The following is a 12,405-nucleotide window of genomic DNA, read 5'->3' on the forward strand; positions in this document are numbered from 1 at the left end:
GAATTAAATTGATCTTTTGAGTTCATTTAATTCTCCTTCTCCTGGGCAGTATTGCACTACTTTGTGGCAGAGCTACAGAAATGGATCTCTTTGGTCTTTTGTTCTTGTTTTACAAGAGAAAACTAATCAAGTGCACTGATGACATTCCCTTGTGGTGATGACTCCTACATGACCTCATCTTTTTGCATGTATTGACTGAGGCATTAACGTATAGGACTCACGTGTCTGTGGACACATAGAACACCCCCCCCTCTGAGTATCCAGACCCGGCGTAAATATCTGTGGTTTAAGTCCCACTACTCCACTTTAGCTCTGGGACGGACAGTTAGATCATTGGTGTATTTACATGGCACCAGGATAAACATACAAGGCCAAGTTCTAGTCTGAGTACGTCAGCTTTACACTGGTATAATCAGGGTTTAAAGTTGGTGGGGGAGAAACACAGCTTCACCTCCTATCTCTGACTTAGGTAAGCAGCATGGATGCTCCTTGCCTATGCTATGCCATCTGGCCCTACCAACTCCAGCTGGCCCCTGCTCAGCCTGGCTCTTGCAGGAGCAGTGCTTCCAGGGACCTCCCCAACTATCAATTCCTCCAGACTCCACCCTCAGTGGAGCAGGGGCAATAGCAGAAGATAATAATATGGCTGCAGGCTGAATTCATTTCCACTTATGTCCCCCATGAGTTTTAGGGAGAGAATCTGGAGGAGACAAAGCAGCTTCTGTTGCTCACCCCCTCCAACTTCATGGAGCTGCATGGGATGGAGGTTCAAAGGGGCTGTGTGATATGACGGTTGGACCAGGCCAGAGGAAAGGAACCCCTCCCTTCACCTGCAAGTGCAGACTTACCTCCACATATAGACTTAGAGAGGACCTAGGGGTCCTCAGTTTTTATTTAGTCCCCCTTCAGGCAAAGTTCCCTCATGGTTTAAGTAGGAGTTGCCTGGGTAAAAACCTCAAGATTTGGCCTGGCCTCAGTCATTTTGAAAAGTGTTTCAGTCAGGATAATTTGTGCATTTGAACTACAAATGATGTCTCTTTATCTTTATAAGGACACCATTGGCAAAAAATCCTTTTACACACGAGATCAATGGGAGTCAATGAAAGAAAGAACCAAGGAATTAGCTGTTTAATTTTTAAAATGAAATTGTTGCAACACTCAGATCATGGACCATCGGGGCCTTAAGGACACTCATTCACCCCAAACTTCCATTTTAGTAAAATGTTCAGTGTGATTTAGTTAGTAAAAGAAACTAGCTACTACATTGTGATAAATAGCAAATGTCCCTTTCATTATTCTAACGCTTAATATTTTTTCCACAGAGTTTTTTAATGAGTTGGATGCATTGATGGGACCTGTCACCCTACACAGCAGTATGGAGCATTTAGTTCAGTACACTCAACAAGGACTTCACTGGGTACGGAATAGTGCTCACGCAAAAGACTGTGTGCCATTCAAATGAACTGCATAATCTCCCATGGACGATTCAGTTATTCTGGACACTGTGCTACAGAAATAATCAACCATAGCATCCAAACAAAGGTGAATATTTCTTCAACATTGAACAACATTTTTCAGAGTGTAGACATATATCTGTGTCTGTATAATATGCAGCTATGTCTCTCCAGAATGCATTGTTCCATAGCAATCTCCAAACATTGTCATACTCTAGACAGAACTGACCACAGATGTCTTAATACACACACACATTTCTTATACCTGTGCTTAGAAAAACTCAGAAACCAAAATCTCATGAGTTAATTGAACCAAGTGCAATAAACACAATGGCTCCCAGTCAGGAATGCACTTAAGTGTGTGCTTAACTTTAAGCATATGCTTAAATGCAATTGACTTCAGTAGAACTTAAACATGCACTTAAGTGCTTTCCTGAATTAGGGACAATGAGAGTCTGACTGGCCGTTTGGATGCTCCATAGAACTTTCAGTGTTCTTATTTCCCTCTTATTTCCTGATTGGGATGTATGGCTGAATTGTGTAGACTGAAAAAATATGGAGCAAGAAAGCATTAACTTTTGTGCAATAAGTTTCAACAGCTTGCATTCGTTTCTTTATTTCTCGGCTTTTGAAATTACCTGACCTCTTGTTCAGCCTCCTTATGCACTATAATGAACATTATCGAGGAAACAGCCTGAAAAATGGGTGTATTGATAACAAGAAACTAGAAGAGATTCTGGAAAATTGTGTACTGTCATTACAGGCAAGAAGATAACACAAAAATACTGCAAACTGCAACCCAGCTAGCAAAGAAAGTCCATTTATTGCATGTGCACACACATACACACACATCGATGACATTTGTTTGCTGTGTGCAGTGAGGCTTCACCTTGCTGGCTCTGGTTTTGATGTCTTTTCCATCTTAAAGTAGCTTACTTGCAGTTTCTTCTAGTCTATATCATGCCATTACATGAAATTCTCTTTATCTTGGAAAGCTGGGTTTGCTGCTCACCAGACTAAGCACTGTTTCCTATCATAATCCTCTCACTCGTCATGCATAATCCTCCACTAGGCTTTCATGTTTCTTGATTTATGGGGTGTTTTCAGCTCTTGTTGACAGGCTGTGTTTTTTGTGCCAAGGGAATTTATCCCAAAGTAATTGCAATTAATTTGGATCAGCTGAGGCCATGGCCAGTTCATAACTAATGTGTTGTGTGCATTTAGTGGATTTTTGTTCTTGGTTAATTTCATTTTCACTTCTCTGGAAACATTTGATTGTTTTCATCTGAAATGTAATTTTATTGGTTATTTTGCACCCAGCCCTCTAGCCTTTACTCATGCGAGTAGCTACATTAACTTCAGTTGCATTGCTCAAGTAAGAGTCAATGAATGGCCATCTTCATTGCTACCTTCTAGTCAGCTTTATCTCAATATTAGTGTGATGCTGGTGCAAAAATATCTGCCAGTAAAAGTTACATATCAACATGTCTGATGAGTTGCATTAGAAACCACACATCAAATAATTTAGCCAGAGGCAGATTAAAGTTTCCTGGGGCCCTGGGCCAGAGCAAGTGGGGGGCCACATCTCACCCCTTCCACCTGTGGGCCCACCTCCATTCTGCCCCCTCCATATGTGACCCCACCCCTTTATGACCCTTCCCTCCCTCCCCTGCCAGTCCACTCAGGGTCTCCCCATTGCACTCCCCCACACTGTGGCCCCAAGACTTGAGACACTCTGGCCACAGCAGGGAGTGAGAGCTTCCCCAGCCCTGAGGCCAGAGCAGGTAGCGAGAGCTCCTCCAGTCCTGGGACCGCAGCAGGACTTCCCCTGCCACCCCCCGGCTTCTGCCGGGAATGGGATCAGGGGGCGCTGGGGCCTTCTCTGTGGCCAGCCGGCCTCTGCCAAGATTGAGGGGCACTGGGGGCTTCCTTCGCCAGAGCACCAGCCCAGCACTGCCACTAGGGAGTGGGGTGTGGGGTCGCAGGGGGTTTCCTCTGCTGCCGCGCCCAGCGCAGCTGCTGGGGAATGGGGATGCTTCCCTCGCCCCTGCCCTGTCCGCCTGGCGCTGCTGCCTGGAAGTGGGGTCGGGGCGCGGGGGCTTTCCGCCACTGAATTTAGTTTGTTACCACATTAAAAGATTTGCGGTAAGACAATGGGTATGTCTACACCGCCACTGCAGGTGTCATGTCCAGTGTGGGTAGATGTGCACGCACTAGCTTCTATCAACGTAGCAGTATAGCTGCAGAATGGGAGGCAGCAACCCCATCCGAGACCCTAGGTAAATACTCTGGCAGCTAGCCCACACTGCCACGGCTACACTGCTCTTTTGGGTGTACGAGCTCCACCAAGGCTAGTGCATGTACATCTATCTGAGCTGGAAATTACCTCCTGCTGCAGTGCAGACATACTCAATGTCATGTCATCAGATTTCACTTTGTTGCATGTTGCAGAAAAAATACGAATCATTCAGTTACAGTTGTTGGAATGTAACTTGGTCAGTGCCTAGCTGATTATTACCTGCCTGATGTCTGGTTGGGAAAGTCGGCCAGTGATTTCCTAGATGAGGAAGTGATTTAAATCCTTTTAATACCGTGAGTAATTTGGTTCTGTTAGGATAGCAATGTGGGAGTTTCTGTCAAACCAGAGAAGTGGGATGCCTGTTAAATTTGCTTCTGCTTTCTTGGTGGTTGCTTTATCATTTGTCTTCAGATGTGGGGTTTGGGTTTGGGGGTTTTTTGGTATTTCGGAATTCTTATCACTATTTTATGCCAGTTAAATTAGAAGCAACATATATTCCTTGCCTTACACAGATTTTAACTTGGCATTGGAGTTTCAAGTAAGGAACTTTGAATCACATCTCTTGTGCTGCGACTGGGGATAAATTTTATTAATTATGAGCTCTTTTGGAACTTGTTTGGCTGCAATGTGTATAGCAATTTCACAGAAATTCAGGAAGAGTTAATGTCCTCTTATTGTAACATGTTTCCTGACTACTAAGGAAACATGTAGATTTGTGCACTTTCTTTTAAGCTGTTTTTATGCTGAATCATTCCAGCTAAAATACCCATCAAGTGCCACGGAAATGGTACATTGATTGTAAGTTTTGTGCTGGAATCACTGACATTGAACTCGTGTAAACAGAAGAAACTCCACTGAAGTCAATAGAGCTGCGCCCATATAGCCCAACAGAGAATTAGGCCTCCTGTCCACAATGTTCCTTACAGGTGGGCATTTTGATGAGGTTAGAGCATGCAGTTCAACCACAGGCACGTTGCTTTTGTACAGGTTGCTTTTGGTCACGATTGCTGCTCTTCAAACAACTACAGGTGGGTACGGCATGATAACCAAAGACACTTCGTCTCATTCCTTTGGGGCCTGATCCTGAAAAGGGCTGTGTGGCGTCGGGCCCTGACCCAGCAAAGCTCTTATAGATTCATAGATATTTAGGTCAGAAGGGACCATTATGATCATCTAGTCTGACCTCCTGCACAACACAGGCCACAGAATCTCACCCATCCACTCCTGCGAAAAACCTCTCACCTATGTCTGAGCTACTGACATCCTCAAATCATGGTTTAAAGACTTCAAGGAGCAGAGAATCCTCCAGTATGCACTCTTAAGTCTAAGCATCCCTTTAAGTATATAAGTAGTCCCAGGCATTTCAGTGTCAGCTGAGGGTTCTCAGCACGCTGCAGGATCAGACCCTTAGAGACGGCCCTTACTTTGCTTGCCACTTGCAAAGGCACGTCTTGTTTGTTTTAATTCATTGTTTCAAGTCCCCTGAGAATGATAAAGGCTCCCTTCTCTTGCATTAGAGATTCCATCTCAATATTTCAGAGGTGAAGATGTCAACCTGTACAAATCCAGCTCAAAAGCAAAATTATGCCTGGAGGGAGAGGTTTGGTATAAAACAGAAACTTCTGAATGTGACAGACAGCTAGTCTACCAGCTGACGAGTACATGCAGGCATGGGAAATCAACTGGAATATTATCAAATAAAACGTGTGCCACAGGTAGACCCAAAGGCAATACAATTTGGTTTTTTGCATTAAAAATGCCCTGAGATACTCTGAGATGTTCACAAACACCAAGTCAATGAGATATTCAGACACACTTTGGCCTTGATCCTGTAAGATGTGCAGCAGGGAGTGCAAGGGTGAGTGGAGGATATGTATAGGTTCAAGTATGGTTGACCACTGAGCAAAGGCATCTATATTGTATGGCGGTAAATCCCAAGCCCCTTCCACAGCCCTTTCTTTATTCTAAATCTCACAGGGTTTAACAGGAAGGGGTGTAGGCAGATGTTGGGCATGTGAGGAGACATGGTACTCAGTGTAGGCCCAGATCCTCCAAGGTATTTAGGCACCTAACTCCCATTTATTTCAATGGGAGTTAAGTGCCTAGTATCTTGGAGGATCTTGGCCGTATCCCTCAGCATGCAACACTGGTGCTTAGTTATGTGCTCCTTGTCTGAGCTTTACTTCTGCTACTGGGAGTAACTTGGCAGCCTGGAAAGCAGTATTCTCATCAATGCAGAATCAGATTCCCTGCTCTCCTGGTACTGCTCATCACTTTTTACCTTTACTTCCACACGCAGCAGTCTTCCCCTACACTGTGAAGGATCAAGCCCTCAGTGTACGTATGCATACATATCTATACACTCTATAGCTAAACCATGAAAAAGTTCAGTCAGCACAAAGGATATTACTAGTGCCTCCCATTGATCATTGAGTACCTGTCACTGAATGGTCATATCACCTCAGAAGAGCAGTAATTGTTATCAAGGTAAAGTGTGCAGCTAATTAATTTGTAACACTCTCACCTTGGGAATGGTGCAGTCGTATATCTTTCATAATGCCAATTTTCACCCATTTTTCACAGCTCTGATACAAATCTGCATAACTAAAATGCCAGGATATTTTTTTTAAAAAGAAGACATACACTTAGACCTGGCTAATCTGTGCTTAAAGTCTCTTGAGTAGATAAACTACTAGACACCAGTCTTAATGCCTATACAGTGTATACTATTGAGTGACTTAGTCGCAATGTTTAATCCAAATGAAATTGGAATTTGCAAACTGACTTAGATTAACTACATCTGCCACGGCTAGGTTGCAGATGTGACATTAAGTGATTATGGTTTTAAACAAAAGAGGTTGAATTTTATGTAAAGAATAGTGACTGAATTCCTTAATCTTTTTAAAAGATTTTTAAAAGAACATCTTGTCAAAATTATGTGTTTTTTAACTTTCCTAAAATTTCTGGAGGGTCGCTGGTTCTCGGTCAAAGCTGTATTAATGACATTTCCCTTCTACAGTATATCCGGTCTTTGCATAATCCACTTAATACGTCAAAAAGAAATGTTTCTTTTTTATAATGATTGCAGCACTCCCCTCTCCCAGTTCAGTGGAAAACCCTCAGACTAAAGAATAAAATCTCCTTGCACGTTGCTGGCACCATACACTTAACAATGACTGAATGAATTTGTTACAGTGATGATAGAAGTATGGCTGGCACAGATCTAAAATGTCTTTCCTTTTGATAACTTTTTGTAAAGATTTACACCATGTACTCAAACTGATTCCTTATTCAGATGGAGAGAATTACCTGACTTGCATCCTATAAATATGTTCCAGCTCAGAGCACGATCAGAATCATTATTATTACACGACTTGGTACACTGGTTATGCGCTAAAGAGTGGGAACATGCATAGCAATGGGTGAGCCCCATCTGAATCCATTCGGAAAAGCATCTGGATGTTTATTTGAAGCTGATCTAAACATATGAACCTCTTTGCTTTGGTCAGGAAAGCTACCTGGAAAGCTGGTGAGAACACAAGATTCTCAGAGTAAAATCCTGGCTTCACTGAGTACAGCTACACAGCAAAAAAAAAAAAAAAAAAAAAAAAACCCACAGCTGCAAGTCTCAGAGTCCGGGTCAACTGACTCAGGCTCACGGGGCTCATGTTATGGGGCAGTGTAAACATTTTGGCTCAGTCTGGAGCCTGGGCTCTGGGTCCCTCCCCCCGTACCGGGTGGGGGAGGACCACTGCTGTGTAGACGTATCCAGTGAAGTCTAGGGCAAAACTTCAATTTCTTTCAAAAGAGCCAGGATTTCACACTTGATATTTTTTAGTTACCTTGTAATAAACTGTTTTCAAGATCATTTAAAGTTCTTGGGAAAGTCACTTAGATCCCTATTTCCCCAGACACCGGGATAATCCACCTGAGATCTGAAACTCCCCACTGTTTCTACACAATATTCTCTCAAGAAAGCATTATTCGTCCACCAGGAAGGAGTCAGGTATCTCTCCACCCCCTTCACCTGGGGATATCAAATATCTCCCAAATCACCCCCTTGCCTCCACTCTGCCATCTGACCCAAGCAGCTGCTTCTAAACCCTGGATGATCCCATGTTTCCAGGGGCTTTCCCTACTGCAACTGACCCAAAACCCATCCCTAAAGGGGGGGTTCACAGCCCAGAGGGGAAAGCAATGCAAGTAACCATGGATTTCATTAACTTACACAGCTTTTCCCCACAGGGCATTTCCTCCAAGAGCACAAGCTCCTTTCTGGGCAGGTGCACAGAGGGGGGCAAAGTGCTGCCCTTTCCCTATGTGTAAAATAGGGGTGCTAATAATTTATTCATGTTTTGTAAAGCACTTTGCAATCCTCAGCTGGAAGGTGCTATAGAAGTGCTAAAAATCACTGTAAAATGTTAAGTCATGTGAGTGAATTTCACTCCTGGGCAAGGGGCCAATCCAAGGCCTTTGCATCACTTAAACCCCAAAATAGGAATCCTTAAAGCTCTTAAAATAGGGCTGCAGTGGTGCATAGGCCTTGTGTGGGGCCTTTGCATGGGGTGAATTACACCCTATATAAAAATGCCGAGTATTATTAGTATTACTTGCTAGTTTCATTTGGATCAGAAATAGCATGAAGACAGCCCTTCTTGAAGTATTTATGTTTTGATCTTAGTAGAAACCAGGCCATACCAACTCACACACAAATGTAAATAGGACAAAAAAAGGTTAACCAAACTATCTGTTCCTCCAAAGAGTTCAAATGGACTTTGAATTTCTCTGCGCCAGTTTGTCCTTCCCCGAAATAAATATTTTTTTCAGAACTTATTGTCTTTAACCAACAGCATCATAAATGTTCAAATTATTTGTTTTCCCCAATCCCCAGATTCATAGCCTAAATGTTGTCTTTCACAGTGGCGCATTGCAGAATGGACTAATCTCTTTATTTGGCATAAGAAGAATTATGTAACTCTCACAAAATATTTCCATCTGTCCATGAGTCATCTGTAGTTAATTGGCATGGCAAGTCAATTAGGGAGACATTTTCAGCATAATGCACAGGGAGTTAGACTCCCAACTCCCATTAACATTAATAGGAATGCCAGGGTTAAATGCCCAGGCTCCACGTTACCAATTTCCCTCTAAAGGTCAATAGCAAAACACTTTGATTCTGAAGAATGACTACCAGTCAGATCAGCAATGGACTCACTATTACTGCTCAAACCTCAGTAAGCAGGGGAGGTTATAAACTGATGTGTCTCTATAGCTCTGCATATTATTTGGGTCACACTAAATAATCCCACCATATTAGTCTTTCTTTTCTTAGCAACATCAGTTTTCATAGCTTCCCCTAAGGTGGCTCCATTCTACCTGCAACTCTGGTCTCATTACCCCAAGAGACCTTTGAAAGAAAACCTTTCACACAGGAGGAAGTTAGCAAGAGGTTCAGTTTACCCAAATAAATATAATTTGGCTAGTAATTTTCTACTCTTTTCTCTTCTCTGTTATTGAAAGTATTTGTGTTTTTAATAAGGACTTTTCCCCCATTGCCCAGATTCTTAGACCTGCCTATATCCTGTTACAAAACGAGTAGATTTTCAATCTGCACAAAGCGCTGGCTGATGACACGGGGGCTTCCAGCTCCTCCCTAAAAACATACCCCAATGAGTTAATTAATTCTATTGACCTCCCCCCGGCCGCCCATCAGTTCATTTTGCCTCCGCTCAGCCCCACATCTTCCCTCCTCCCAGCGCACCTCCTTCACTCTGGAGGTTTTCTTTACACTTCCCAGGCCTGGGGCTACAGGGATAAGGAGAAGAAAAGGGGAGGAGCCAACATATTATCCACCAGAAGAGAAGGGGGAGGAGGGAGCAGAGCCCCTCTGAGTCGCTGGACTCTTTCTCTTCCCTTCTCCTTCTCAGCCCCATTGTATCACCTTTTCCCTCCAGCCCTAACAAAAAACTTCTGTCTCCTAAGGGGAAAGGGAGAGGTCCGCTTGCCACATGCAGCAGCTCTGATTGGCTGCCCCATTCCAGGAGGCAGGATGGGAAATGCTGAAGGAAGGGTTCCCTGCAGTGCTGTAGAAGAGACTGAAAAGTCTCAGAATTGGCAAGTCTGGATACTCCATGTGACACTCCAGGCACTGTAGGCAGGAAGATTGCGGTGATACCTCCTAGGCCTAACACACATGCATTGGCTTACATTGTGTCATGATTTTTTTCTTAATGGGCCTTGCTGTTTTATGAATTTGCACAAAGATCACTGGGATTTGCCAGTGTCCTGTCTGTGCAGGGACTTATTATTTTAGGTCTTAGATGTCACACATTTAGCATCATGAATTTTCAGCAGGATCAAATAGAAAGAAAGAGAGGAATGGGAGTCCTAGTTTAAATACAAAGGGACTTATTATGTATATGCTGTGATTGAGGAACTGCCATAGACGTCAATACATGTCCTATGTGGCAGAATGAGATTCAGCTAACTTTGCGAATTTTGGGAACTAGCAACAATGTTAAGAAAAATTGCAGAAAAACATATAAAAAGTACATTTTTGCTTGATGAGCTCAAGGGTGCTCTCAAATGTATTTGACCAGCAGTTCTCAAACTTCATTGCACCACGACTCCCTTCTGACAACAAAAATTACTGCATGACCCTAGGAGGGGCGACTGAAGCCTGAGCCTGCCCAAGTCCCGGTGCCCTAGGCTGGGGGAGCCAAAGCTGAAGCCCAAGGGCATCAGCCCTAAGTGGGGAGCCTATAACCTGAGCCTCGCTGCTGGGCAGTGGGGTTCAGGCTTAGGCTTTGGCCTTGGCAAATCTAACACCAGCCCTGGTGGCCCCATTAAAATGGGGTTACGACCCACTTTGGGATCCCAACCCACAGTTTGAGAACTGCTGTATTAGACATAGGCCAGCTTTGGTATAAGTGGGCACAAATCCAATAAGATCAGTCGTTACACCAGGGCTGAATGGGAGCTTCGATGCCATTAAGGTTACTGTGTTTTGCAGTGTAGCAATGTAGGGTCTAGTGCACTAATCCTTCATACAAGTACAATTTATAAACAGAAGAAGAAGCTTTTGTGTGGGCTGTGAAAGAGATTAAGTTGGCTATTTTAATCACAGGCCTGTATTATGTGAATGCTTGTACAGTATAACTGAGAGGTACATTGCATCATTTTATGGAAATTGAGAGGCATGTCGTTGATTCATCATATGACACATGAGCACAAACCCAGATAGACAAAACTGTGAGTTCATTTGTGCTGAACAGCTGAGCATTAATAGCGGGCTGTTCACTACCCCTAGACCACATGTTGCACTCCAGTTCAAGTCGTGGAAGTTTTGTGTACAGCTCAAGGATTGAATATGGCCTTCTGATTTTAATATTTGTGAATTGATCTTTTTTATGCAGTTCCATTAGCAAATACTGGCCACACTAGATTCGTTTATAACCATTGTTGGAAAGTATGGCTGTTAAAAACATGCCAACGTCACTTACATCAGTTTTCTTCTTTTTTCTGTATTTATTATTATTATTCATTAACATCTGTATTGCAGTCGTGCCTAGGGGCTTCAGCCACATCAGGGTCCCTTTGCATTAGGCAGTGACAAAGACAGAGTAAATGACCGTCCCTACCCCCAAAGAGCCTCCATTCTGAAAAATAAGACATAACGACAGGTGTATGAGACAAACAAGCAAATGGGAGGGAGGGAGGACAGGATAACAAAAACAACAGATTGCTTTACCACAGTCTGGCTGTACGTGCAATTTTTAACAAATCTGTAGCAATAATCACAGTAGCAGTAACTTTCCTGTCTGATCGTTATGTTAACTAATGTTCATCATGGAACAAATCTGTATGCGATAGTGGCTGTCTGACCTAGTTGTACAGACTCCTGTTTTATGACTAGAATTATTTTTGTACCCAGATTCAGAGAGCGTAACTCCAGATCTCATTTATGCCAACTGTCAGCAAATTCCTGTAAATCATAATATTATTAGACTCAATATCAGTTTAGCTCTACTCCTGTCTGATTAACAGCCAAAGCAATAGTGCAGCAACTTTTGAATGGGCATTCTGGATTTAGCATTTTTTTAGTACCTACACGACATAAGTACAATCCCTCTACATGTCCCCGTATAACAGGTAATATTGTTTACACAGCTGAACAATTTAGTAAATGGGAATATTCTGTACAGTAATTTATGCTGTAAAATATGTACATATAGCCTTGTAGCATTCATGAATGGTTGGAAGTGCTTTATTTATTAGATCAGGTGGCATTTTTCCCTCATTCTAGAAGACTTAACATTATTTTTTTTCTGATAGATTAATTTTTGGCTATTTGCTTCTACATTTTGACCCAGTTATGGAAAAATTATTATTTACGGTAAATAGCTATTTTTTTAAATTTAAGTAGGAATAGTAAATTCACTGTCCATCCAAATAATATATAGCTGATTATGACTAAAAGTAAAAATCATATACTCGTATCTGTGTATTATAGTATATGCTAGAAATCATATGCCATATGTGATTAATACAAACAGCAAGAGCTTTCATCTGCTCCATTCTTCCTCTTTGAGACCAAAAACAATAAACCATTTAATCTCAAATGATTCTCAAGAGAGCCCTATTTCATTCCTT

General features: G+C 42.6%; 1 protein-coding gene across 3 annotated transcripts in view; it reads left to right on the forward strand.

Annotated features, from left to right (window-relative positions):
• Positions 1–12,057, forward strand: part of AFF3 (ALF transcription elongation factor 3) — a 469,491-nt gene extending 457,434 nt beyond the window's left edge. For all 3 annotated transcript variants that reach the window (XM_073352102.2, XM_073352110.2, XM_073352138.2), the window contains one exon: positions 1,323–12,057. In XM_073352102.2, the coding sequence (XP_073208203.1) occupies positions 1,323–1,462 (140 nt within the window). In that variant the 3' untranslated portion in view covers positions 1,463–12,057. The remainder of the gene's footprint in view (positions 1–1,322) is intronic.
• Positions 12,058–12,405: the final 348 nt, after the last annotated feature.

This window comes from Lepidochelys kempii, chromosome 1 (genome assembly GCF_965140285.1).
Source record: "Lepidochelys kempii isolate rLepKem1 chromosome 1, rLepKem1.hap1, whole genome shotgun sequence".
Classification (NCBI taxonomy): Eukaryota; Metazoa; Chordata; order Testudines; family Cheloniidae; genus Lepidochelys; species Lepidochelys kempii.